Source organism: Syngnathus acus, chromosome 23, assembly GCF_901709675.1.
Source record: "Syngnathus acus chromosome 23, fSynAcu1.2, whole genome shotgun sequence".
Taxonomy (NCBI): Eukaryota; Metazoa; Chordata; class Actinopteri; order Syngnathiformes; family Syngnathidae; genus Syngnathus; species Syngnathus acus.
Window position 1 is genome coordinate 257,032 of NC_051107.1, and position 27,866 is coordinate 284,897.

General features: G+C 38.7%; 1 protein-coding gene and 1 long non-coding RNA gene across 4 annotated transcripts; one reads left to right on the forward strand and one right to left on the reverse strand.

The window, feature by feature from the left end:
- On the reverse strand, positions 1–15,724 carry LOC119117099. Its single transcript, XR_005096418.1, has 3 exons — positions 15,715–15,724; positions 5,820–5,829; positions 1–229 (listed from the first exon to the last, which is right to left on the reverse strand). It is a non-coding gene; the product is annotated as an uncharacterized LOC119117099 (long non-coding RNA).
- On the forward strand, positions 1,275–27,274 carry caprin2 (caprin family member 2). Of its 3 annotated transcripts, none has more exons than XM_037243087.1 (19): positions 1,275–1,353; positions 10,213–10,464; positions 10,562–10,624; positions 10,685–10,771; positions 12,848–13,086; positions 13,712–13,794; positions 13,932–14,009; positions 14,208–14,245; positions 17,297–17,452; positions 19,989–20,030; positions 20,106–20,231; positions 20,345–20,429; positions 21,012–21,052; positions 21,492–21,587; positions 21,898–22,038; positions 22,526–22,625; positions 22,990–23,051; positions 25,960–26,011; positions 26,425–27,274. In XM_037243087.1, the coding sequence occupies exons 2-19, from the start codon at positions 10,228–10,230 to the stop codon at positions 26,994–26,996; spliced, it is 2,298 nt and encodes a 765-aa protein (XP_037098982.1). In that variant the 5' UTR covers positions 1,275–1,353; positions 10,213–10,227; the 3' UTR covers positions 26,997–27,274. The 3 variants fall into 3 exon arrangements, with proteins under 3 accessions (XP_037098982.1, XP_037098981.1, XP_037098983.1); XM_037243086.1 differs by lacking the exon at positions 1,275–1,353 and adding an exon at positions 2,022–2,128; XM_037243088.1 differs by lacking the exons at positions 1,275–1,353; positions 19,989–20,030 and adding an exon at positions 2,022–2,128.
- The last annotated feature ends 592 nt before the right edge of the window (positions 27,275–27,866 follow it).

Sequence of the window (27,866 nt, forward strand, 5' to 3'; positions counted from 1 at the left end):
ATTTCAGGCATTGATGCACTTAAAATCTTTTCTGTTGCAGACTTAAAACACGATTTGATAAAGTTATTCTTTGTAAGTTTGACCATATGTCTTTCTTTTTTTCTTTAATGTTAATAAGGATAAAATGTTATGCAGAGATGGATAGTCACGGTGGGGAGTGGGGGGCGCGAATAGTTTTCTTCTTGCTAGGGGGGGCGTAACAGAAAATAATTGAGAAGCACTGCCCTAGCTGGAGTTTTGTGTTTTTCCTTGCCCTTTTGGGAGTTTAAGATCAGGGGATGTTTGAGAATATTTGCCATTTTTCACATGTCCTGAGTGTTGTTAGTCACCTAAATGTTGAACAGAGTGTGTGATTTACGGAAGTCAAATTCCTTGTTTGGCACGCTCAAACATGGCGAATAAAAAACTCTTGAATCTCTTGAATCTTGAATCTTACCATGTTTTTGTTTGTTCGTTCTTTTGATACTCCATGTACTTGCTTACGTCATCATATTCTTAGTTTAATCATGCTTTCAACCATATCTTTTCTTTGTTAGGCAAAATATTTCTCTCTGTCCAGAACGTTCAGTAGTAATCGAAAACTGGCGTCTAGCATTAGTCAAAACATAAGATACAATCAAGTACTGAACATTTTTAGACGACTTTGGCAGTGTCCGTGATTTAGAAAATCATCAGGCATGCATTAAACAGTTCCTTAAGGGTCATTAAGCTATTCAGGCAATATATCAAAAAACATTTGTTATTTCAAAGTGCTCAGATATACATATCAGATCATAAAGTTATAAAAACCTTTGTCATTACCACCTATCAAAAATGTCTAGTTATGTCTTCTTTATTGATTTGTTGTGTAGGTGTAATTATATGCTTAAAATATTTCTTTTATTGCTTTAATATGTGAGTATACTTGTCTGCTTATGTACTTTATTCAATGAGGTTTGAGCATATCTGTTTTTGTAGCTAGGCAGAACGTTTGGTATTTCGACCCCATTCCTTCACTATGCCACCAATAATATAAATAATTTATAATTATATTTATAAATAATTTAATAATTTAGTCATTCCTGCACTGGCAACACTATTAGCAAGTATTTCCGTTTTTTTCAAACATCGTCGTTTTTCTATTTTCAAATATCTGCTTCCAAACGTGATGAACAAAAAAGACAAGGGCCACTTATTCATACTCTTAAAAAAAGGTTAAAAAAAAAAAGTAGAACCGGAAGTATTCCAAAGGGAGTGCACTATAAATCAAAAGCAAACCAAATGGCGCCCTCTGCAAACTGACCACCTTGCAAAGTCTCAACGACTAGGAGTACTGGTGACTTCATTAATTAACTCCCAAACTAGAGCCACGAGGTTGGTGTTTTTTTGTTGTTGTTTTTTGTTTGTTTTGCGACATGCTCGTCGCCATTCCTCTAATGAGAATTTCCGTGTCTTTAAAATAATTACAAGTATGGTTTGCGTTAGGAACGATGGCAAAGTTTGATGGAAGTTTGCTCTTCAGTATTTAAATCGCATCAAATTGAAGACACATGCAGTCTTGCACATTAATTTAGTTTGTTTCATCGTCGTAGCTTGTGAGCAATTAACTGTCAAACGGTTTTCGTTTTCATTTAATGGGTAGGAATTGTTTCAGCATTGTCATAGAACGTCATTAAAAGTATAGTTGAGTGTTAGACTTCAAGTAGCCATGCGGATGACCAAAATTATTTCTGGAGCAATGTTGGTGGTGCTCCTAGGTTTTATTTTTATTTTTTTTTTATTTTTTTTTAAAGATTTCTTTCTGGATGACATTACTGTTTTTTTCTCCGCCTCCTTTTTGACGTGAAAATCTAGACTACTAGTTTAGTTTAGTGTTTCCGTTTTTGTCAAACATCAAGTAATCAGTCGTTTTTCTATTTTCAAATATCTGCTTCCAAACGTGATGAACAAAAAAGACAAGGGCCACTTATTCATACTCTTAAAAAAAGGTTAAAAAAAAAAAAGTAGAACAGGAAGTATTCCAAAGGGAGTGCACTATAAATCAAAAGCAAACCAAATGGCGCCCTCTGCAAACTGACCACCTTGCAAAGTCTCAACGACTAGGAGTACTGGTGACTTCATTAATTAACTCCCAAACTAGAGCCACGAGGTTGGTGGTGTTTGTTTGTTTGTTTGTTTGTTTGTTTGTTTGTTTTGCGACATGCTCGTCGTCATTCCTCTGAGAATTTCCGTGTCTTTAAAATAATTCCAAGTATGGTTTGCGTTAGGAACGATGGCAAAGTTTGATTGAAGTTTGCGCTTCAGTATTTAAATCTCATCAAATTGAAGACACATGCAGTCTTGCACATTAATTTAGTTTGTTTCATCGTCGTAGCTTGTGAGCAATTAACTGTCAAACGGTTTTCGTTTTCATTTAATGGGTAGGAATTGTTTCAGCATTGTTATAGAACGTCATTAAAAGTATAATTGAGTGTTAGACTTCAAGTAGCCATGCGGATGACCAAAATTATTTCTGGAGCCATGTTGATGGTGCTCTAGTTTTTTTTTTTTTTTTTTTTTTTTTTAATAACTTAAAGATTTCTTTCTGGATGACATTACTGTCTTTATCTCCGCCTTCTTTTTGACGTGAAAGTTTAGACTTCTAGCTGTCAACTGCTGCTACTGTGTTACTCGTCACTTTTTGCTTTTTGATTAATGAACACTTCTGTTATTGAGCTGTTTAGAATTGCTTTACTGTCATGTAAATTTCAATTTTAAATTGATTAATCTGATAAACACAGAATGTGTATGTATTTTGGGGATGGACTTATCAGCCGTGTTAGTGGGTTTAAAAATTTGGTAGTATGACTCCTCGTGTGTGTGTGCGTGTGCGCATCAGAAAATTAGAAGTTCTTTATTTTCTGTAATACAATTAAAAAAACAAATGTGATACATTCTGGATTCATTACAAATCAACTGAAATATTGCAAGCCTTTTATTATTTTAATAGTACTGATTATGGCATACATCTTAAGAAAACTCAAATATCCTATCTCAAAATATTAGAATATCATGAATAAGTATACTAGTAGGGTATTCAACTAATCACTTGAATCGTCTAATTAACTCGAAACACCTGCAAGGGCTTCCTGAGCCTTGACAAACGCTCAGCTTGGTTCAGTAAACTAAATCACAAGAATGGGGAAGACTGCTGATCTGACTGCTGTCCAGAGGACCATCATTGACACCCTCCATCAGGAGGGTAAGACACAAAAAGAAATTTCTCAAAGAGTAAGCTGTTCACAGAGTGCAGTTTCAAAGCACATTCACAAAAGGTCTGTTGGAAGGGGGAAATGTGGCAGAACCAAGAGAGATGACCGCAGCCTTAACAGCATTGTGAAGAAGAGTCGCTTCCAGAATTTGGGGAGCTTCAAAGACAGTGGACTGAAGCTGGAGTCCAGGTATCAAAAGCCACTGTTCACAGACGTGTCCGGGAAATGGGCTACAATAGCCGTATTCCCATGGTCAAGCCACTTCTGAACTCAAGACAACGGAAGAAGCGTCTGACTTGGGCTATGGAAAAGAAGCACTAGACAGTTGCAGAGTGGTCCAAAGTCCTCTTTTCAGACAAAAGCAAGTTTTGTATTTCATTTGGAAGTCAAGGCACCAGAGTCTGGAGAAAGGCTGGAGAGGAGCAAAATCCAAGTTGCATGAAATCCAGTGTGAAGTTCCCACAGTCAGCGATGGTTTGGGGAGCCATGTCAGCCGCTGGTGTTGGTCCACTGTGTTTCATCAAGTCCAGAGTAAACGCAGCTGTGTACCAAGAGATTTTAGAGCACTACATGCTTCCGTCTGCTGAAAAGCTCTATGGAGATGATGATTTCATTTTCCAGCATGATCTGGCACCTGCCCACAGTGCCAAAACCATCAGTAAATGGTGTACTGACCATGGCATTACTGTCCTCAATTGGCCTGCCAATTCCCCTGACCTGAACCCCATAGAGAATTTGTAGGGTATTGTGAAGAAGAAGCTGAAAGACACCAGACCCAACAATGCAAATGAGCTAAAGGCCGCTATTGAAGCATTCTGGGCATCCATAACACCTCAGCAATGCCACAGGCTGATTGCCTCCATGCCATGCCGCATTGATGCAGTAATCCGTGCAAAAGGATTCCCAACCAAGTACTGAGTGCATCAATGGACATTTTCTAATGTTTGATTTTGTTTTGCTGTTATAAATCTTTTTTTTTATTATTTGGTCTGAGGAAATATTCTAATTTTTTGAGATAGGATTTTTGAGTTTTCTTAAGATGTAAGCCATAATCAGCAATATTAAAATAACAAAAGGCTTGCAATATTTCAGTTGATTTGTAATGAATCTAGAATGTATGACATTCTTGTTTTTTTTAATTGCATTACAGAAAATAAAGAACTTTATCACAATATTCTAATTTTCTGAGACAGTCCTGTATATAAACTACAGTGGAGCCTCGGTTTTCGAGGTCCTGTGTGTGTATGTATATATATGTGTGTGTGTATGTATGTATGTATGTATATATATATGTATGTATGTATGTATATATATATGTATGTATGTATGTATATATATGTATGTATATATATGTATGTATATATATGTATGTGTATGTATGTATGTGTATATATATGTATGTGTGTATGTATGTATGTGTATATATATGTATGTGTGTATATATGTATGTGTGTATATATGTATGTGTGTATATATGTATGTGTATATATGTATGTGTATATATATGTATGTGTATATATATGTATGTGTATATATATGTATGTGTATATATATGTATGTGTATATATATGTATGTGTATATATATGTATGTGTATATATATGTATGTGTATATATATGTATGTGTATATATATGTATGTGTATATGTGTATATATATGTATGTGTATATGTGTATATATATGTATGTATATATGTGTATATGTGTATATATATGTGTATATGTGTATATATATGTATGTATGTGTATATATATGTGTATATATATGTATGTATATGTGTATATATATGTATGTATGTGTATATATATATATGTATGTATATATCGCTATCAGAGATGGGGACTCGAGTCACTGTGACTTGGACTCGAGTCGCTGTTTTGATGATTTGTGACTTGACAAAAAATGAAAAAACTTGACTTGAAGTTAAAGACTCGGGACTTGACTTGACTTGAATGACTTCAGTGTTATTTAGTTTGTTTTCAGTTTGAATATCAAATTAATAATACATTTAAAAAAATATCGATAACACAGTAGGAGCGCAGGCTGAGAATGGCGTTATCATGATTGGAACACTACCCTGTCAATAAATCAGTCGTGGCCCTTTATATCAGACATGCGCAAACATGTCAGCGGGAGCGGTACCGCGAGTCATCACCTTCGGCTATCGCAATTACTTTTATGGCGGCAAAGGACGGACAGCACAGTGCGAGATATGCAACAAAAACATTTCGGACAGCCAGACGACAACTTCAAACTTTGTCTGTCATTTGAAGAGCCATTCTGCCAAGTAAGTGCTTTTCATTTATCGAAATAGGTGTGTGTATATATAGCTTTAATGCAATGAATATGATGATGAAACTGAATTAAGTAAATATGATTTAATGGTGTATTTTACTGAATATCAGTAATTACAGTGCAAATCCAAATTATTGTCATATTTTTTAAACAGGTTAGACACATTGGACAATGATGGTTACTAAAAGTTACTGATATCTTGTCTTTTCACTACTAAGATCAGATTCTGCGGGTAAAATTGCAATAATAAGGTGACTTGACCTGGACTTGACTTGACCTATTTAAGGACTTGACTTGGACTTGACTTGACCTATTTAAGGACTTGACTTGACTTGCCCAAGAAAAAGATGACTTGGGACTTACTTGAGACTTGAAGGTTAAGACTTGGTCCCATCTCTGATCGCTATCTCTATCGCTACCTCTATCTCTATCAGTGAGGTTCATGACTGGGGAGGTACTGAGGTACTAACTGCATAGCCTGTCGACATAGGTAGCCGTGTGATTACGCAATCCTCAAAGGAGGCTAGACAGGACTCCTCCGAGCGAATCGTCTTCGGTTTTAAAATAACTATAAAAATTCTGCGATTATGGTTCAAAATTATACAAAATTATTGAAATTAAAAGGAAAATGACTAATAAAAACAATTGAATTTGTATTTCCCCCTTTCATGATGGCAGGGGAGGCCTCCCTGATAGATAGATAGATAGATAGATAGATAGATAGATAGATAGATAGATATTCGGTAATCGGTACCACAAAAAGCAGGTATCGACTTATTGTGTGTGTTAGTTTAAGTGATTGCAAACCTCAGCTAATTATTTAGCGAATTAAAATTTTCTGTTAATTTTCTAAGTGATACGTTGTGAATTTTAAAAGAAATAATTTGATAACAAATGTCTATTGTATTGTCTAAGAGAAAATGATGTACCGTTTTTTTCCATGTACAATGCGCCCCCATGTATAATACGCACCCTAAAAATGGCATGTCGATGCTGGAAAAAAGCCTGTACCCATGTATAATACCGTAGTTTTCGGACTATAAGTCGCGTTTTCTTTCATAGTTTGGGTGGGGAGGCGACTTATACTCAGGAGCGACTTGTGGTTTTTTTTCAGAAATTTTCAAAAAAAAATGAAAAAAAGAAAGAAACCGCGATAAACGAACCGCAATGTAGCAAGTGATTACTGTAATTTGAATTTCAAGTGACGTCAGCAGCGCGACGTCGCGGTCAGCAGCGCGACGTCGCGGTCAGCAGCGCGACGTCGCGGTCAGCAGCGCGACGTCGCGGTCAGCAGCGCGACGTCGCGGTCAGCAGCGCGACGTCAGCAGCGCGCCGTCAGCAGCGCGACGTCAGCAGCGCGCCGTCAGCAGCGCGCCGTCAGCAGCGCGCCGTCAGCAGCGCGACGTCAGCAGCGCGACGTCAGCAGCGCGACGAGGCGTTGTTTACATAAAGGACAAAGATTGACTCGACGGAGCTCTCTTTCACTTCCGTGGATTGAAGTCGGGGGCCGGCGCTCGGCCGGGTGGCTGTCCAGGGACGGTGGATGGGGCTCGGACAATGCTTTTACGCACGTCCGATCCTACTCTACCGAGCTGTCTTTCAGCTCCGTGGATGGAAGTCGAGGGCCGGCGCTCAGCCGAGTGGCTGTCCGGAGACGGTGGATGGGGCTCGGTCATGGCTTTTACGCACGCCCGGTCCTATTGTATGGAGCTCTCTTCCACTTCCGTGGCTGGAAGTCCACGCTGCCACACGCCTGGAAGTTTGTTTTGCTAAATAAAGAGCCGTTTACCAAACCCACGTCTTTCCTTGAACTTTGTTAACGCTACAATATAGTTATATAGTAGATCTGTGGAATAACGACGAGGCTGACGTCAGGGCGCACGCACGCGCGGCGTTGTTGACAAAGGACGAGGAATTTGATCGATGGATTTAATGATTTAGAGTGCACAGATGGTTTGATAACATTATTGCTTATATAATAGTTACCGTTTTTTTTCCGTGTATAATACGCAAAATTTAACTAATTTATTGTCCTAAAATCTGGGGTGCGCATTATACATGGGTACAATTTTTTTTTAATTTTCATTTTTTTTTAAATTTCATTTTTTTTTTTTTTTTTAAGAAAATCATGGTACTGGTACGAGTATTGATTTATGTATTGTTCTCTTCTTGTCATGTTGTGAAAGAATGTGGGTTGAATAAATACCGAAAGAACAATAGTGTGTTTGTACTGTGCTCTGGTCATTTCATCAAAGAAGGGATAATAGTCCTCTTCTCTTCTTGACTGACAATGAATGTGATAGTTTAATACAATCAGCAAATAACAAAATGCGTATTACAGGTAATATTTTATTTCACAACACTTTGCCTTGTTCCTTTCGTCTCTGCTGTTCACTTCAAACACGCTCCATACGAACGCAATGCTCTCGTATCAGACGCTTGCTCGATCACCTGCTCGTTTGCTGTCACAATCTACCCTACACAAATCCGAAACATTTGTTGCGGCTCCGAGTCACGACGAGGGGCAAGTTTTGGTTTCCAAGGGTGTTTTTATTCCTCTTCAACGTCTCTCCCATACAGAGCCGCCTTTTTCACATGTCCGCACGTCACTTTCCTCTCTTTTCATCTGATCGCGGTGGTGCCTTTACGGGCAGTCGGAGAAATCAACGCCAACAAAAAAAAATACATCCAGCCTAGTTAAGACCATACCAAAGACTATAAAAATGGGACCCATTGCCTCCCTGCGTGTGTGAAGATCATTGGGACTTAAAAAAAAAAAAAAAGGGTGCGTATTATACATGGGTACAGGCTTTTTTCCAGCATCAACATGCCATTGTTAGGGTGCGTATTATACATGGGGGCGCATTATACACGGAAAAAAACGGTATTTGATATATAATTTATATATCGTTATATGGGCCTGTGGAATATTTTGAAGTGCAGCGGCGCGCACGCATTGTTGACAAAGGACGATTGATGGATTTAATGAATTGGAGTGACACAGATGGTTTTATTAACGTGTTATTTATGTAATAGTTTTTTGAATAACTCTGAATTTTACGTCAGGGCCGTTCTCAGCTCTTAGTTTGTGTTTATGTCACGTTAGCATACCTATCGTTTAGCCTGTTGTTGCTCGTTCATGACTGTTCTTGGTGTTGGATTTTGTCGAATGAATTAATAATAAAATGCGATTTATACTCCGGAGCGACTTATATATGGTTTTTTTCACTTTTTTGGGCATTTTATGGCTGGTGCGATTTATACTCCGGTGCGACTTATAGTCCGAAAATTACGGTACGCACCCAAATTTTGACATTTTTTTATTTTATTTTTTTTATTTTTTTTTATTTTCTTTTTCAAGTCCCAATGATCGTCACACACGCGTCTGGGTGTGGTGAAATTTGTCCTCTGCATTTGACCCATCCCCGTGTGATTTTTGATCCATCCCCTGGGGGAGAGGGGAGAAGCGAGCAGCAGCGGCGCCGCGCTCGGGAATCATTTGGTGATCTAACCCCCCAATTCCAACCCTTAATGCTGAGTGCCAAGCAGGGAGGCAATGGGTCCCATTTTTATAGTCTTTGGTATGACCCGGCCGGGTTACTTAAGTCCGTAAACATAAAATTATTTCAGAAAAAAGATCATCTTTGGGAACAACCGGATGTTATTCTGCCGGTCAGTATCACTGCGCATGCAGTAGCAAACTAAATAGCGAAGAAATATGTGAGACTCTCAACGGGATCACCAATATTTGAGTGATGTTCCAGTTATTTATCACAATTATTTATTATTATAATAATATATATAATATATAATAATTATTTATTTATTATTCACAATTGTCATGGTGATCTTTCTGGTGATTTCTTAACTAGGCTGGATGTATTTTTTTTGTTGGCGTTGATTTCTCCGACTGCCCAGAAAGGCACCACCGCGATCAGTTAGGTTAAAACGAAAAGAGAGGAAAGTGACGTTGTAAAGAACCATCCGTGACAAGATTTTCTTCAAAAATTGTTGTACCATGATTTTCTTCACAAAAAAAAAAAGGAAAAAAAAAAAAGAATTTAAAAAAAATTGTACCCATGTATAATGCGCACCCCAGATTTTAGGACAATAAATTAGTTAAATTTTGCGCATTATACATGGCAAAAACGTTAAATCTTTAAGACATTGAAAATCTGTTTAATGATCATGCTTAACTCATTCAGTGCAATCTAGAACTGGGTATCTTTGTGAACCTGACATATGATACCTCGATACACAGGTCACGATACGCTATGATTCAATACAGTTTTACACAATGCGATATGATGCAATAATATACCTTACTGCTTTTTGGTTTATGTTGAACAACCATAAACTCAAAGTAAAAAATGTGCATACATTTTGAATTTATTGGGGGGGAATCATGAGCTGTACAGATGATTGAATGAATAACTTTACTCACCCCTGCGTCCCCTACTGTATTGATACGAAGACCTAAAATATCGATACGATATTGGTTTAACATCTGTATATATCTAGCTATCAATATTTTAAGCAAACCCACACAAGTGCCACTCACTTTCAGATCCTCTTTTACCCAACCATGTGAAAATAACGCATAAAAATATAAATGAATACATATATAAATATTTACCTGGGTTTGAATGTCTGTATACTGATGTACAAATATTTTTCCCTCTTGTAGTTGTGGAGCCTAGCAATGGTGCAGCTCCCTCCTTCCCCAACGGTGGGTGTCACACTTGCTGATGAACAATCAGAAGAGAAGGACAAATTAGAAGGCAATGTGATTGTTGTGAGTCCAAAAGGAGATTCACCTGAAAGTCTCGGTGCCCTGCCGAGCTTTGATCTCCCCAATGCCTATTATGGGTATGAAAACTATATAGAAGATGGACTTATCTGCCTCAAACACAAGGTCCGCAACTTGGAGAAAAAAAAGGTAGGAACATGAAAATGTGGCTAAAGAGTTTAAAAAGCATGCTGGGATGTGTGTTAGGCGAAATGCATAGGATTTTTTTTTGTCTTGCTTGCCGTAGTTGAAACTGGAACACTATAAAAGATGCCTGGCCTGTGGTGAGACTTTAAATAAAGATCAAATGGTGAGTCCGTCTTTTCTAAATGACACCAAGTTATTGTGACTAAGCTGTTTTTGTTTTTAGGCTGCTACTGAGAAATATGAGCAGGTGGTGCATAACCTGGAGTTTGCCAAGGAGCTCCATCAAACACTTGGAAGCTTGACTCAAAACGTAAGAGTTTAATAGCCAGTTGCTACTACACTGACTTGAATATTGTCTCTATCCAATAAAAATCAATTCACTCGAATTTTTAACTGGAACTTTACCTGAAAAAAATGACTTGCATCCAAGGTGAGCTAATTTGTTGCACTTGTGCTACTTTATCGTACTCTAGTTCGATAAATGAGCATCCTCAAATGCAATTTTATTCAAGTTAAAGTTTTGAATGACAATTTAAATGTAAAAGAAGAAATTTGTATACTGCGATTTGATATTTGAGTTACTTGATAGTAGCGTCCCGTCATTTACTCAACCGCTTCTTAAGCTAGTTTTGCCATGTTAGCTAAGCAGTGAGTGGTACTGTATACATTTGCCTTTGGAATTCTGAGCAGAAAGGTACAATTGCTCTTCCCCATACTGCTTTTGCAAGCTATCTCAATTATCCAACAGCCCTAGTTGGCCTACGAACAGTAATTAAATACTAGAAAATGCAATTTCATAGAAATTGCGTGTGAAGGCGAAGAAGTTGAAAAAATACTTGGGGAATGCTACAGAATAATGTCAAATGACAAAAAAAGTTGAAACGGGTTTAATCGGACAAAAATGTAGAAAATAGAGCAGTTGGTGAATACCCCATAGAGAATAAATGAGGAAAAAAGTCAAAATTTGGAAAAAAATTGGAACGAAACAAAGACTACAGGTTAGTAACTTTGGGATTCTAAAGTTGAAACCGGTTGACTCGGACAACAAATTTAAAGTAAAATCTAGTGCCAAAACTACTGGAATTATGAAGGAAATGAAAACTACATGTTTGTAACCCATACTTTGGAATCCTAAAGTTGAAACCGGCTCAATGCAGGCCACTTCTGGTTTGTTTGTGGCATTTCTGGTTCAATTTAGAGCACTTTTGGTTTGTATGAGGTATTTCCGGTTTGATTTGTGGCACATCCGGTTCAGTTCAGGGCACTTCCGGTTCACTATAGGTCAATTCCGGTTTATTTGGGGAACTTTTGGTTTGTTCGGGGTTACGTCCGGATAAAATTAGGTCACTTCTGGTTTGTTGGCACTTCCGGTTCAATTTGGGGCCCCTTGCGGTTCATTTCCTGTTAAATTTGGGACACTTTCGGTTCACTTCCTGTTTATCTTGGGGCACTTCCTGTTCATTTCATCTTCCCCAATGTGATTTTAATGTGCTGAATGATGTGAATTTTAAACTGGAACAATGTAAATGTTGAATGTGCCATTAAGAATGAATGGGGAACATTTTGACGGAAATTTGTGAATTTTGCGTAAACGGAAATTTTTTGGAATGAAAAAAATGGAAGCGCCCGTCACATGATTACCGTATTTATTCTAATTATCGCCCAGGGCGATAATTAGAGAAGGTTTATGTCCAACGGGGGCGATTAATAGAGAACACTTTTTGTCCGATCGCCAAGGGGCACTGGAATGGTAGATATGTTTTCCTTGTGTAGTATGCAATACCTGCATCTCACTGGTGTTTTTAACACTAGAACAGCGGCTGTTTTGATCTACCTCTAACAGCGGGGTGCGTCAATTGACGCTCCATCGATGCGACACGTTACCGTCGCACATCACATGTTGCGTACGTCATGTTATCGCGATCGTCTTGTTTGAGCGCACGCCCCGATAACGTAATTGTGTGAGGAAATTGTAGCGGAGTGATGAGTGTAATTGGATGGTTTATGGAGAAAAACTATTTAAAAGGGACATTCGACGTGCTGTCAAATCAGTCATATTTAAACTTGCGCAATGACGTCGGCATGCGGTCGCGGAGGAAAACGTAAGTTTTGGGGGGGGGAATTTTTAGCAGCATGGGCGGTAATTAGAGGTATCAATGTTTTTTATTTATGTCATCGCTGACGCACACTGGGCGATTATTAGAATATGGGCGATAATTAGAATAAATACGGTATTTAGAATATGTTGAAATTGGAATGGGGTTAATCGGATGACGGAAGTAGTAGCAGTACAAAAAAAAGTGCGAGAAATGAAAAAGTAGAATAACGTGTGTAGGCCTTCACACAAATAAGCATTTATCCAAATGTTACTGTCTTGGCTTTGCAGCTACTGAGGTCACAGAAGAAGGCAGTAAAGAGGGAGAAACTGGCAAGAATGGAGGAGGAGAAGAAACGGCTCAGCATGGTGCTCCAAGTCCAACACCTTCTAAACAGCGTACAACAGGCCCATGTCAAGAAAGACCTGCTAACCGGACACAACCAGGCGCCTTACCTACCGGCAAAGCATCTCAACAGCTTGAGCCAGCTTGCCACCTTGCTCGGAGTAAGGCAGGATGACAGACTGAGGTGATTATTTTCTTGCCTATTAATTTTTATTTTTTTTCTTCGTTTTTTGGTTTTCAGTCTATCTTTCTTGGTTTGAGGAGCAGTTTAAATGTTATACTTTCCTGTTACAAAGCACTGACCTCACAATAAAAAGGAAAAAAAAAATTTTTTTTACTGAATTATTTAGGCTTTCCTGTCCCTTATGGAGTGAAATTAGTTTTACGGTCACAAGGGGTCGTCGTAGTCCTTTTCTTAAAATCGTTTGGAAGCCATTTATTTTGAACGGTGTTTTGGAATCATAGTAAGTGGTGTATTTGCTGTTGAAATTAGGGACAGACTGATTATCGTCGCAGATATTTGACGAATATTTGCATCAGCCCTTAAAAAGTAAATACATATATGAGGCCGATAAGAGACTAATTTTAAAAGTTTAAGGTTTAATTGTATGATATGCTGAAACTCACTTTTTGTTCGGATTTTAAAACAAGGATTTATATTGTTAGACATTTCATACATACATAACATGGAGTCAGTATGTTTTTAAAGTTTTGACACCAATATTTTCCCTTCACCAAAATGAATTTCGTAATCAAAACAGCAACACGTAATAAACTCATTTGTTTGAATTTTCTTTACTGCGTTTAAGTTTAGAGGAGTGGATGGAGGAAGCGTCTGTAATGTATATTGACCTTCTGGAAGGAGAAGAAAAAACAGTGGCTGGATCAACATGTACGTATCGGAGAATTTATTAATGTATTTGTAAGTGTGTGTGCGTGGACAGTAGATTATATTGATTAGCTTGGGTAAAATTCTGGTACAATAAACATGCATAAAATTGTCTGATTTCTTTTTGGTTTTTTTTCCAGTTAAATTGCTGAAAGAGGAGGTTACCAGGTTATTGAAGTGCAAGTACTTCTCTTGTCTTCCTTCCAAAGCTACTCTAGGTATGTTTATGCAGTTATTGTGTGCACTATTAAAGCTAATTTATACCTTAAATCAAAGATGTATTGGTGGCCCTTATGATGACAAAAATTAATTACAAATAAATTTGTGGTGTGTTTAATAAATAACAAATAAATTTAAGAGGTTTAAAAGTTAACTTAACATCTGTACATGTCTGATCATTTTGTGTCTTTTGATAGCAAAACCAAAGTTGACACAGCCTGAAGTTTCGAAAGAGGTGAGGTTGCATTTCGCTGCTAAGTGTTAGTTTGGGTTGAAACGTAATCTTTGGGTGGAGTAAGGCTAAAAAAGAAAAAAAGACAAGTTAAATAGAAATGTAACCGACTGCTAGCTACAATTGCGCAACCAAAAACTGTAGAACTTCAGTCACACTTAAAAAAACTGCTTGAAAAAAAAGAAAAGCTGTAGTTAGTCATGGGTTACTTCTCTATTTAACTTTTTCTTTTCTTTTTCTTTTTTTTTTCTAAGCCTTACTACAGCCAAAAGTTCTGTTTCGACCCAAGCTAACACCTTTATACGTCCTCAATCATCATACACATAATATTGATTAACATAAACGGTTGATTAACATATGTAACAGCAAACCTACTAAACTGTGATTATCTTAACACATGAATCATTAACACTTTATGATCATGGGCACCCCTACGTTAACATATATTGTCTTAACACATAAAAATAACACTTTATGATCATGGGCACCCCTACGTTAACATATGTGACTATTCTGCGAAGCTGTTACAGGTTATATATTTTAGCGGAAAGCAAAAATAACAAAGTACCTTGGCTCCATGATTGTGTGCAAATATGGATAGGTCTCGTGTAAAGATTGGGCATCCTCTCCTGTCTAAATTTGGAATTACACTCTTTGGATCACACTCTAGTGCTGAAATATGGCATCCTCGGCTGTCTGAATTTGGAATTACAACAAGGCCAATTTGATCACACTCTAGTGCCGAAATTTGGGATTACAACAATGCCAATCTGTCTGGAACAACCCAGCACACTTTATGGTTTATGCCAGGGGTCACCAACACGGTGCCCGCGGGCACCAGGTCGCCCGTGAGGACCGCATGAGTCGCCCGCAGGACTGTTCTAAAATTAGCTCAAATAGCGGCACTTGTCTGTGAGCTGCATCTATTTATTTTACAGTCAAACCTCGGTTTTCGAACGTCCCGGTTCTCGAAATAATCGGAATTCGAACAAAAAATTCGAGATTTTTTTGCTTCGGTTGTCGAACAAAATTCGGAGGTCGAACCTCGCGAGATGAGCCGGGAGGACCCGAGAAAACCTGACCGCGCGGCCCGGGTGCCCGACTGACAACGTTGTTATTGTATTTTCGTTACTTTGAGGATTGTATTAACCCCTAATCATGCCTCCAAAGAAAGCAAGTGGGAGCAATAAAGCCATCCTAAAACACAGACGCTCTTAAAGCAATGCGACAGTGAGCGCCTGGCGCGCTGCGGTTGCGCGATCGGACCAAATTAAGCTCCCTGCGCACAGAGGTCCACTTAAAATTTTTAAAGTACATCAGGACTTTAAAAATATTTTCTAAATTTTACCGACGGCTCTGTCACAATAATGCGACCAGCGAGGTGCAGTTGCGCGGTCGGCGACGCGCTACGGTTGCGCGTTCGGCGGTGCGCTGCAGTTGCGCGATCGGACAAAATTAAGCTCCCTGCGCACTTAGGTCCACTTAAATTTTGGAAAGTACATCAGGACTTTAAAAATATTTTCTAAATTTCAGCGACGGCTCTGTCACAATAATGCGACCTGCGCGGTGGGCGACGCTCTACGGTTGCGCGTTCGGCGGTGCGCTGCAGTTGCGCAATTGGACAAATATGCGCAAATGAAAAAATGCTTAAAAAAGGCGGATTTTTTTGTCTTGAAACGGATTAAGTTTTTTTCCATTACAGTGGAGCCTCGGTTTTCGAACGTTTCGGTTCTCGAACAAATCGGTATTCGAACAAAAACTTCGAGATTTTCTTGCTTCGGACGAAATTCGGTTGTCGAACCTCGCGAGATGAGCCGAGAGGACCCGCATGCCAACTGACTCCGTTCGTTATTACATTCTCGTTACTCTGAGGATTGCATCAACTCTATTCATCCCTCCAAAGGAAGCAAGTGGGAGTAGTAAAGCCATCCTAAAACACAAAGACGCTCCTAAAGCAATACGACAGTGAGCGCCCGGCGCGCTGCGGTTGCGCGATCCGACCAAATTAAGCTCCCTGAACACTGAGGTCCACTTAAATTTTGGAAAGTCCATTAGGACTGTAAAAATATTTTCTAAATTTTAGCGACCGCTCTGTCACAATAATGCGATCAGCGCGGTGCAGTTGTGCGGTCGGCAGCGCGCTACGGTTGCGCGTTCGGCGGTGCGCTGCAGTTGTGTGATCGGACAAAATTAAGCTCCCTGCGCACTGAGGTCCACTTAAGTTTTGGAAAGTACATCAGGACTTTAAAAATATTTTCTAAATTTTAGCGACGGCTCTGTCACAATAATGCGACCAGCGCGGTGCAGTTGCATGGTCGGTGACGCGCTATGGTTGCGCGTTCGGCGGTGCGCTGCAGTTGCGCGATCGGTCAAAAATGCGCAAATGAACAAATCCTTAAAGGCATTTTTTTTTTTTTTTTTGCTTGGAACGGATTAATATTTATTCCATTATTTGAAATGGGAAAACATGATTCGGAATTCGAACGCTTCACTTCTCGAACAGCCTACAGGAACGTATTGTGGTCGAAAACCGAAGCTCCACTGTATTTGTAATGGGAAAAATAGATTCGGAATTCGACCGATTCACTTCTCGAACCACCTTCTGGAACAGGATTGTGGTCAAAAACCAAGGTTTGACTGTATTTTTGCTATTCTTGTTAAAATCACACATGTGAACTCGAAATGACAATAATAACATATAGTGAAAGCCAAATTGAGCAAATTGGCTATTTCAGAAGTGTGTGTCACACTGGTAGCCCTTTGCCTTAATCAGTACCCAGGAAGTAGCTCTCGGTTTAAGAAAGGTTGGTGACCCCTGGTTTATGCCATTGCTTCAACACACATGGCTAAATGGATCTCATTGCATTACCTCATGTTACATCATCAATGATGGCATACATTCATCACAACACTTGACAAGTTGAACCTCTGAGGTCAAATTTGATCTGTTTGGGTACTATGATTTTTTTTTTTTTATACACCGTGTTTTTCCTATTTCACTTTAATGTAGAATGTAACTTGAGGCTTTTCAGGCATGTGAATTTTCTTGCTCAGAACTATAAGGAAGAGAATGACTCTCCTGACTACTGGGATTTTGAGCTCTCCAATGAAGGCGTTTCACCTCAGGCTGCAGCCAAGACATCATGGAAAGGAGCAGCCAATCTAATCCCTAAAGTTACCGGCAAGTGCAAATCAGCTGGTAGTAGACAGGTAACATTTCCAAAAATTGAAAAAAACAATTATACTATTTTATTTTACCGTAATTTTCTATGTACAATACGCCCCCGTGCATAATACGCACCCTAAAAATGGCATGTCGATGCTGGAAAAAAGCCTGTACCCATGTATAATACGCACCCAAATTTGGACTCTTAAGTCCGTAAACGTAAAATTATTTCAGAAAAAAGATCATCTTCGGGAACAACCGGATGTTATTCTGCCGGTCAGTATCACTGCGCATGCGCTAGCAAACTCGATAGCGAAGAAATGTTTCGGATTTGTGTAGGGTACATTGTGACAGCAAACGAGCAGGTGATCGAGCAAGCGTCTGATACGAGAGCATTGTGTTCGTATGGAGCGTGTTTGAAGTGAACAGCAGAGATGAAAGGAACAAGGCAAAGTGTTGTGAAATAAAATATTACCTGTAATACGCATTTTGTTATTTGCTGATTGAAACTGCTAATTAAACTGTGAATTGAAACTAATAGGAAGAAAACTGAACTCTCGCTCTTTATATAGCTGACGTGTCTTGCGCATCCGTTCTCCGCATACTGTAATGGCGGCCTCCGTATGATATCCGGTTTGCGATGGAGATTAAAAAACAAACAATATTTGACAATAACACACCATCAAGGATTGCACCATCGCATCAAACGATGTGTCGTCAATTATGAATTTTACTGACTAAGTGTGTTGGGCAGGATGGCTGAATGCGATGCGCGATTGACAACAAACAAGAAGAAAGGTGATTTCAAGTTTTATTTCGAGGGAGATTTTCTTCAAAAATTGTTGTACCCATGCATAATGCGCACCCCAGATTTTAGGACAATAAATTAGTTAAATTTTGCGCATTATGCATGGGAAATCACGGTATTTGTTAAACTTGAAAACACAAAACTCAACATTAGACAACAAAAAAAATTGAAAAATATTATTGACACGAAACAAGAAAATACATGTAGAACAACACTATTGAGGAATATTATAGCACATTGAAAACATAACATGACATGTTTTCAGTGTGCTAAAATATCTTTAAATTTGTTAGATTTTTTTCGTTTCCTGTAATTACCGTTTTTTTCCATGTATAATGCGCCCCCATGTATAATACGCACCCTAAAAATGGCATGTTGATGCTGGAAAAAAAGCCTGTACCCATGTATAATACGCACCCAAGTTTTGACTTTTTATTTTATTTTTATTTTTTTTATAAAGTCCCAATAATCGTCACACACGCATCTGGGTGTGGTGAAATTTGTCCTCTGCATTTGACCCATCCCCGTGTGATTTTGATCCATCCCCTGGGGGAGAGGGGAGCAGTGAGCAGCAGCGGCGCCGCGCTCGGGAATCATTTGGTGATCTAACCCCCCAATTCCAACCCTTAATGCTGAGTGCCAAGCAGGGAGGCAATGGGTCCCATTTTTATAGTCTTTGGTATGACCCGGCCGGGTTACTTAAGTCCGTAAACGTAAAATTATTTCAGAAAAAAGATCATCTTTGGGAACAACCGGATGTTATTCTGCCGGTCAGTATCACTGCGCATGCAGTAGCAAACTCGATAGCGAAGAAATATGTGAGACTCTCAACGGGATCACCAATATTTGAGTGATGTTCCAGTTATTTATCACAATTATTTATTATTATAATAATAATATATATATATAATATATATAGTAATTATTTCTTTATTATTCACAATTGTCATGGTGATCTTTCTGGTGATTTCTTAACAAGGCTGGATGTATTTTTTTTGTTGGCGTTGATTTCTCCGACTGCCCAGAAAGGCACCACCGCGATCAGTTAGGTTAAAATGAAAAGAGAGGAAAGTGACGTTGTAAAGAACCGTCCGTGACAAGATTTTCTTCAAAAATTGTTATACCATGATTTTCTTAAAAAAAAAAAAAAAATGTACCCAGATTTTAGGACAATAAATTAGCTAAATTTTGCGCATTATATATGGGAAAAAACGGTAATAATAATTTTCTAATTTAAGTATAAAGAGTTCTCTGTAGGGAAGGCTCTTGATTTTCATGTTCCATTATACAAGCCCGGGATGTGCAGTGCAACTTAAATTATAGGAGGGGGGGATTTTTTCATTAGCACTACTTCACACAGGACCACACAACTTCGTAACCCGATGTCTGACAAAATACAATTTTATATATGGGAAAAATGGTCCGCAAATGGCAACCCCATCCCCAACCTCCAAAATCCTTCAAATAAGGCTGATAAAATATGTATTTTTCACAAAATAAACAAGGGATTGACTCCACACACACTCAAAAAAAGAAATACATACACAAATTTTGAATTTGCGGGTGCCAAAACACAAATTCATTTGGTTGGTTCATTGTAGTAGAGGAAAATATTATATTCATAAATACGCCCCCGCTCCCCCTCAGAATTTTTGTGGAAAATATAAAAGGCTAGAAAAGTACAAATAAAGGATATTAGCCGAGCAAAATTATGAAAAATGCATTCCTTTAAAAAAACAGGATGATGATGTGAATGACTTTATTTTCTTCAGGAAAAAGAGAAGAAAGTTAAAACAGAGCGAAATTCCAAGATTGTGAGTGCAAAAATATTTATTTAAAAAAAAAAGTCAGTGTTTGACTCATTACGTACCCCTTGTGATTCTTGGCAGGACCTTCACAAGGATTTACCTGCAATGATATTCAGCTCTCCGGCCTTTCCTAAAGACCCTATCTTGAGGAACAAATACTTGGAGGACCTGATGACCAAGATCCATGGCTCTTTCAGTTTCATGCAGGTGGAATGTAGCAAATGAAGACTTAGAGCAGTGTACTAAGAAATCAATACAAAACATAGCATTCTTATGATGGATATTAACAGTTTTGTTAAAGACTTTACCTTGCTGTCTAGGATTCTCTTATAGATTGCGAGTCCACTTCAGAAAATGGAATCTCCAGATTTAAAAAGGAGCAACCAGAATTCTCATCTCCTCTGGGTAATGTTGAACCATTACAAATTGCAATTCTGTCAGATTTAGAATGAAAGCTAAATTAGGCTATAGTGTACTTTTACTAATTAGTCATACCTCAAAATGCCACTAGGAGGCAATATTACTCTTCACCTTACTATGTCGTGGAAATAGCGGTTTGCACACGTGAAAAAAGAATTGTGGCTACCTCTCTTAATAAATAATCCGCAGTGGTCACAGAAATAACTTCTGTCATAATATTTAAAAAAAGCCTAATAAAAACAAACAAAATATGAGTACCCCTTAAAATAAAAACGGACTGCCCAAAAAATATTTGTCTAGGCCTATTTCATGAAATTGTTTGTCAAAATGATTCAAAAGAAATGTCTGATTTTCATTTTTTTTTTTTTTTTTTTGAATGACTGCAGTTATTTCTGACCATTTCTGGTTTTTTTTTGTTTGTTTTTTCCCATTAACTCATCCGTTGTCAACATACCTCTGACAATGTCAGTTTTGCTCTGATGAAATGCTCAACAGTGTTACAAACAGGATTAAATATATGAATGTAAATTACTTAATACTCAATGTTTTTGTTGTCCCAACCAACAGCTTTGAAAAACTCAAGTGATCCCCTGCCCAAAGAAATGCATGTAAGCAGTCCTTTAGTTGTTGCTATTACAAAAAGTGTGACTGGTACACACCCCTTGATAAAATTTCAAAAAAAGCACACTAGCAAATGTTTTTGAAACATTTTCCATGTGACCTAAACCCTGTACTTCTCAACTAGAAAGCAGCAGAAAAGGCTATATTTTAGGAATGCTCAGAAAATGTATTTGGAAAATTCCTCAAGTGAACAGGTTAATTAAAACAGGTGACTTTTATGGTCTGGTACAAAATGAGCAACCCTGAAAGACTGGTTTTCAGTGAAGCAGTAAAACTGGTATAAGTTTCTCTCTGGCTCTTTATCTTGATATCTAAACAAGGGTGTGTAGATTTTTTTTTTTTTTTTTACTACACTAATTATCCACTCTGTCATGGTCAAGTGTTAGCTAAAAAATCTTATTTAACCCCTTCATTTTCCATTCACAGTCCACCCCACTGCCTATCAGGCTTCTGGACCACAACACCAGACTGACAAATGGGGATCAGAGCCTAAAAAGCTATGAGCTGGAGATTTCCTCAAATGTAAGGTTGCCCTCCAAAATATGTTTTTTTTTGGGTGCCCCCCCGACAGGAACCACTTCATGTGTCTGAATAGAAGAAATTTTCTTCACCCTTGTTTTGCACGCCAGAGTCTACAATCTGTCAGTTTGAAGTTCATAAGTATATGAGGGTGGGAAATCTAACTTAACTTAAAGTATGTTGCACTTGCAAAATGATTTAGGTGTCAATGCAATAGCACATTGATATTTTGCCCTGCCTCTAATATTTGGTTTCAGAATTTTCAAATAGCTGAGACTTCTTTTTTTTTACATACTCAAACTCTATTCCTCAGACACTGGTGGCTGAATCAGGAAAGATTTCTCCCTGTAACAGGATGGCACCAAGCATCTCTATTTCCGCTTCCGAGCATACATTTTCCACACCGCCTGCAAGGCAAACTGTCACTACCGTACAATTTCATGATATCCCATCAGTGAGTCTTTCAACTTTTTTTCTTGCCTTTTATGACTATCAAGAATGCGTGTGCTCATGTGGTATACATGTAGCTTAGTGTTCTACTTTTCCAATGTGCCATTTTGTTCTTAACAAGAACTTGGCTGTCCATTACATATCATCAGTAAAATGAAGATGGAATCATATTAAAATTTAAATCATGAAAAATGTTGATCATAGTTTTCCAAATTAGAAGCTATTGGTTAATTTTGATTCAACACGAAGCTAATCTGTCCCATTTCATGAGGAACTACAGAAATCTGAGTAGAGAAGCTCAAATTCTGAACATATTGACAATTTTAAATGAAAAAGAAAAGCGATTTATCAAAAAGAAAAATCGATTAATTTGATAATTTTTAGTTGTCGATTCATCAATTTGTTGCATTACTGTATGTACATTAGCAAACTTTTTGCAACACTTGGTCTCTGTAGTATTAATTTCTTACACAATTTTCTTTTTATTGTAGGTCTTCAATGGGGATGCAAATGTAGAACCAATGTACATCAATTCCTGCACCCAAACACCACCTGAGTTTGCACCCACAGAAGATGACTCTCACACACTGGGTATGCCTCTGGTGGCTTTTAAAGGATAATTGAACCTAAAATGTTAGAGCTTTTTGCTATTAGTACAATGTGTGTAAATATAAGTATTGTTTTGTTTTTGTTTTTTTTTGTTTTTTTTTAAACGCCATATATTCTTTTTACTTTTGTGTGAAAAGATGTTAGCATGCAACTATCTGTCAATTGTGTGTTTACTGAGCAAATATTCAGCTATGACAAGCTACATATTCAATTGTATTCCATGTCCAAAAGAAACTAAATAAACCATGAACATAAATGTCATCATAAACTGCAATGCTGGTTTAATCAGATTCTGTCAAATATTTTAAGCGTAACACACATTTTGATACTGGACTTTGTTTGTCAGGGGGGACATGCATTTTCCAGTCTCATCTTAAGAACTACGGCCCTCTCTTTGGTGCTCCGAGAGTAAGTAAATAAATCTCTTAAGCTAAAGTGCTGCTATGTCGTGGTTTCCATCAGAAGATTGTAATCGTGAACATCATTTAAATGTACGATAATAGCCATATCATATTATATGTCCACAACAGGCCCTGAATTTCATTGGTTTTAGGTCGAATTGGTTGTATGTTGTCTTTGTTTGAAAAATAAATCTTAATAAATTTTTAAAAAATATACTGTATTATATAGAGCAGGGGTCACCAACACGGTGCCCACGGGCACCAGGTCGCCCGTAAGGACCGCATGAGTCGCCCGCAGGACTGTTCTAAAATTAGCTCAAATAGCGGCACTTGTCAGTGAGCTACATCTATTTATTTTACAGTCAAACCTTGGTTTTCGAACGTCCCGGTTCTCAAAATAATCGGAATTCGACCAAACAATTCGAGACTTTTTTGCTTCGGTTGTCGAACAAAATTCGGACGTCGAACCTCGCGTGATGAGCCGGGAGGACCCGAGAAAACCCGACCGCGCGGCCCGGAGCCCGACTGACTCCGTTGTTATTGTATTTTCGTTACTTTGAGGATTGTATTAACCCTGAATCATGCCTCCAAAGAAAGCAAGTGGGAACAGTAAAGCCATCCTAAAACACAAAGACGCTCTTAAAGCAATGCGACAGTGAGCGCCCGGCGCGCTGCGGTTCCGCGATCGGACCAAATTAAACTCCCTGCGCACTGAGGTCCACTTAAATTTTGGAAAGTACATCAGGACTTTAAAAATATTTTCTAAATTTTAGTGATGGCTCTGTCACAATAATGCAACCAGCGCGGTGCAGTTGCGCGGTCCGCGACGCGCTACTGTTGCGCGTTCGGCGGTGCGCTGCGGTTGCGCGATCGGACCAAATTGAGCTCCCTGCGCACTGAGGTCCACTTAAAATTTTTAAAGTACATCAGGACTTTAAAAATTTTTCTAAACTTTAGCGACGGCTCTGTCACAATAATGCGACCACCGTGGTGCAGTTGCGCGGTCGGCGACGCGCTACGGTTGCGCGGTCGGCGACGCGCTACGGTTGCGCGTTCGGCGGTGCGCTGCATTTGTGCAATCAGACAAAATTAAGCTCCCTGCGCACTTAGGTCCACTTAAATTTTGGAAAGTACATCAGGACTTTAAAAATATTTTCTAAATTTCAGCAACGGCTCTGTCACAATAATGCGACCAGCACGGTGCAGTTGCGCGGTCGGCGACCCGCTAGGGTTGCGCGGTCGGCGGTGCGCTGCAGTTGCGCGATCGGACAAAAATGTGCAAATGAACAAATGCTTAAAAAAGGCTTTTTTTCTTGGAACGGACTAATTTTTATTCCATTATTTGTAATGGGAAAACATGTTTCGGAATTCGAACGATTCACTTCTCGAACAGCCTTCTGGAATGTATTGTGGTCGAAAACCGAAGCTCCACTGTATTTGTAATGGGAAAAATAGATTCGTAATTCCACCGATTCGCTTCTCGAACCGCCCTCTGGAACGGATTGTGGTCAAAAACCAAGGTTTGACTGTATTTTTGCTATTCTTGTTAAAATCACATTTACATGTGAACTGGAAATGACAATAATAACACATAGTGAAAGCCAAATTGAGCAAATTGGTTATTTCAGAAGTGTGTGTCAAACTGGTAGCCCTTTGCCTTAATCAGTATCCAGGAAGTAGCTCTCGGTTTAAGAAGGGTTGGTGACCCCTGATATAGAGTGATCTGAAATAAATTACAGCATGCATAAATGAAAGTATCCGTACCCCCTCCTTTACAATCTCCATGAATTCTACAGAAAATGCTGATTTTAAAAATTCGATAAATGGCAGATGGGAACATTTTGAAAAAATAAATTCAGGACAAATTGGTAATACCCAATAGTCAATGATCTGGCATTTTTCAGGGGCAGTGCCCCGGTGGGCCCCACTCTAGCTCCGTTAGTGCTTTACTGTATTTATTCTAATTATCGCCCATATTCTAATAATCGCCCAGTGTGTGTTAGCGACGACATAAATAAAAAACATTGATACCTCTAATTATCGCCCATGCTGCTAAAAATTCCCCCCAAAACGTATGTTTTCCTCCGCGACAGCATGCCGACGTCATTGCGCAAGTTTAAATATGACTGATTTGACAGCACGTCGAATGTCCCTTTTAAATAGTTTTTCCTCCATAAACTATGATACAATTACACTCGTCACTCCACTACAATATCCTCACACAATTACGTTATCGGGGCGTGCGCTCGAACAAGACGATCGCGATAACATGACGTGCGCAACATGTGATGTGCGACGGTAACGTGTCTCATCGATAGAGCGTCAATTGACGCACCCCGCTATTAGAGGTAGATCAAAACAGCCGCTGTTCTAGTGTTAACAACACCAGTGAGATGCAGGTATTGCATACTACACAAGGAAAATATACAAAATATCGCCCATTTCAGTGCCCCTTGGGGATCGGACAAAAAGTGTTCTCTGTTAATCGCCCACCCCCCTGTTGGACATAAACCTTCTCTAATTATCGCCTTGGGCGATAATTAGAATAAATACGGTATTACTAGCTACGGACATTTGTTTGTATAATTGCTGTAAAATCTGTGCACACCCACACTTATTCAAATGTTTTTTTTGTTTGTTTTTTGGCGATAATAGAAATAACCAACTAAGATGTAATTGTACAAGTGCGCACACCCTCTCATAACTTGGTGTACTGCTAAAACAAGCGGGAAGGGACTTTCAATTAAATGCTGATGGGCTCCAGTTATAAGAGAATTCTTAAATATCCTTATCTTCCTTTGTTCAGCATAAACTTTTGAGTTTACATGTAGCCTCTTTGCAATTACATAACATGCCAAGTTACACTAAACGCAGGTATTCAAGAAACATTTTAATAACCTTTGACATCCTTGCAGGATTCTGGATCCCAACATGTCTGTGGATGTGGAGTACAGCATCATTCCAGTGGTAAGACACTGTTATATTGTCAGACATTTTTACCATGAATAAAGGACCACCACCAATATCAGTTAGAGCCATGGACAAGGGAAAATTAAATAAATAATAGAAAACATTAAGCTAAGTTGATCAATAATTAGCATCACAGATGTTAAACTGGTGTTAAAGATGTTAAAGGGTCAATGTGCTGTTTGCTAACATTGTGTACTACACTAGAGATGAACCTGAGACATTGAACCACTAGATGACATTGAACCACTAGAGACATTGAACCACTAGACATGAACCTGAGACATGAACATGAGTTGTCTCGCGTATTAAATAACAAAATACATATAGCCAGGCATGTTAAAGAATTTTGAGAACTGAAACGATTTGGCGAAGCATGTCTTTTCTATGTTGACAAAACAATTTCATCGCAGCAGCCTGGTGTGAGTCGTCAAAGATGAGCAGCCCAGACCGTGCAGAATTCACAACGGTGGATTCTGGACATAGCGATTCCCTTCCGGTCTCCATCATTGAGGTCTCGCATAGTCCTCAAGGCCACCATCGCACTTCCCTTCTTCCCATGCAATTTTACCCTCTCTCCCAGCCACTGAGAGTTGCATTCACAGCCTCTCGCACTGTCAACTTTGCACCGAACAACCTAGACCAGCCCATTGTTTTTGATCAGCTGCACAGCAACATGGGAGAGATGTTTGACACCCACATTGGACGCTTTACCTGTCCTGTTAATGGAATGTATGTTTTCATGTTCCACATCCTTAAGCTAGCAATTAATGTGCCACTTTACGTCAACCTCATGTGTAATGAAGAAGTAATGGTGTCAGCCTATGCCAATGATGGCGCACCGGATCATGAGACGGCTAGCAACCATGCCATTTTACCTCTCTTCCAAGGAGATCAGGTTTGGCTTAGATTACATCGTGGTGCTATTTATGGAAGCACTTGGAAGTATAGTACATTTTCTGGCTTTTTGCTTTACCAGGACTGAGCTCTGTGTGGACTCTTGGCTTTGTAGCAAACATTGTCATCCAGCGTGCAGTAACCTTTTCACCCAAACTCCTACTGTTTTGTTGCGACAGTTCTTTAAAATGTGAAATAGGGATACTGGTCAATAATCAAACTTGCCATGAACTCAAACAATGGAAAGAAAACTGTTTTGGTGGTGGGGATGGTGTTGAACACAAATGGCCAATATGTTGACATAAAATCCAAACTGAAGTGGTCAATTTGGTGTCTTGGTGTGGCTAAATAAAATGTGAGCAGTTATAATACTTGTGTGCTTGCATTTTCATTCAAAACAAACAAAGAAAATATGTGCGTAACGACCACGAAGGTATGATGTAAATTTTGAGAGTGTTCCTCCTTCCTAATTTCCAGATACTGGAGTTTTCATTGGAAAATATCTCTCACTTAAATTGTGAAATTAACTTGCGTAGAAACTTTGAAAGTTGTGCTAATCACCAGTGCACTTTTGCATTTGGAGCAAGGCTATAGTATTTGGGAAATTTTCATTTCACCGATTCAAAAGTCTAAATTCGCCCATTGGCGTAATGTAGTTTTAGTTTTTGAGGTAAATTAATTTCCAATGTGCAAGACTTTTTCTTTTAACACCGCAGTTCTGTGGTGCAAAAGGCCAATCTTTCAGGCTTTCTCTTTTACTCTCGTTGTTCTCTGTTGTTGAATACCTGTGAATTATCTAAAATTCAATAAATATGAATAAAAACAAAAACATTTTGTCACGAGGTGAAAACAAAGGGAGGGGAATGCCATTCCTAACCAAAGAATGAGTTCTGGCAGTAACCACTTTAAGACTCAAGGTGGCAGCAATCACCCAGAACTACTCATGAAAGATGCCGTA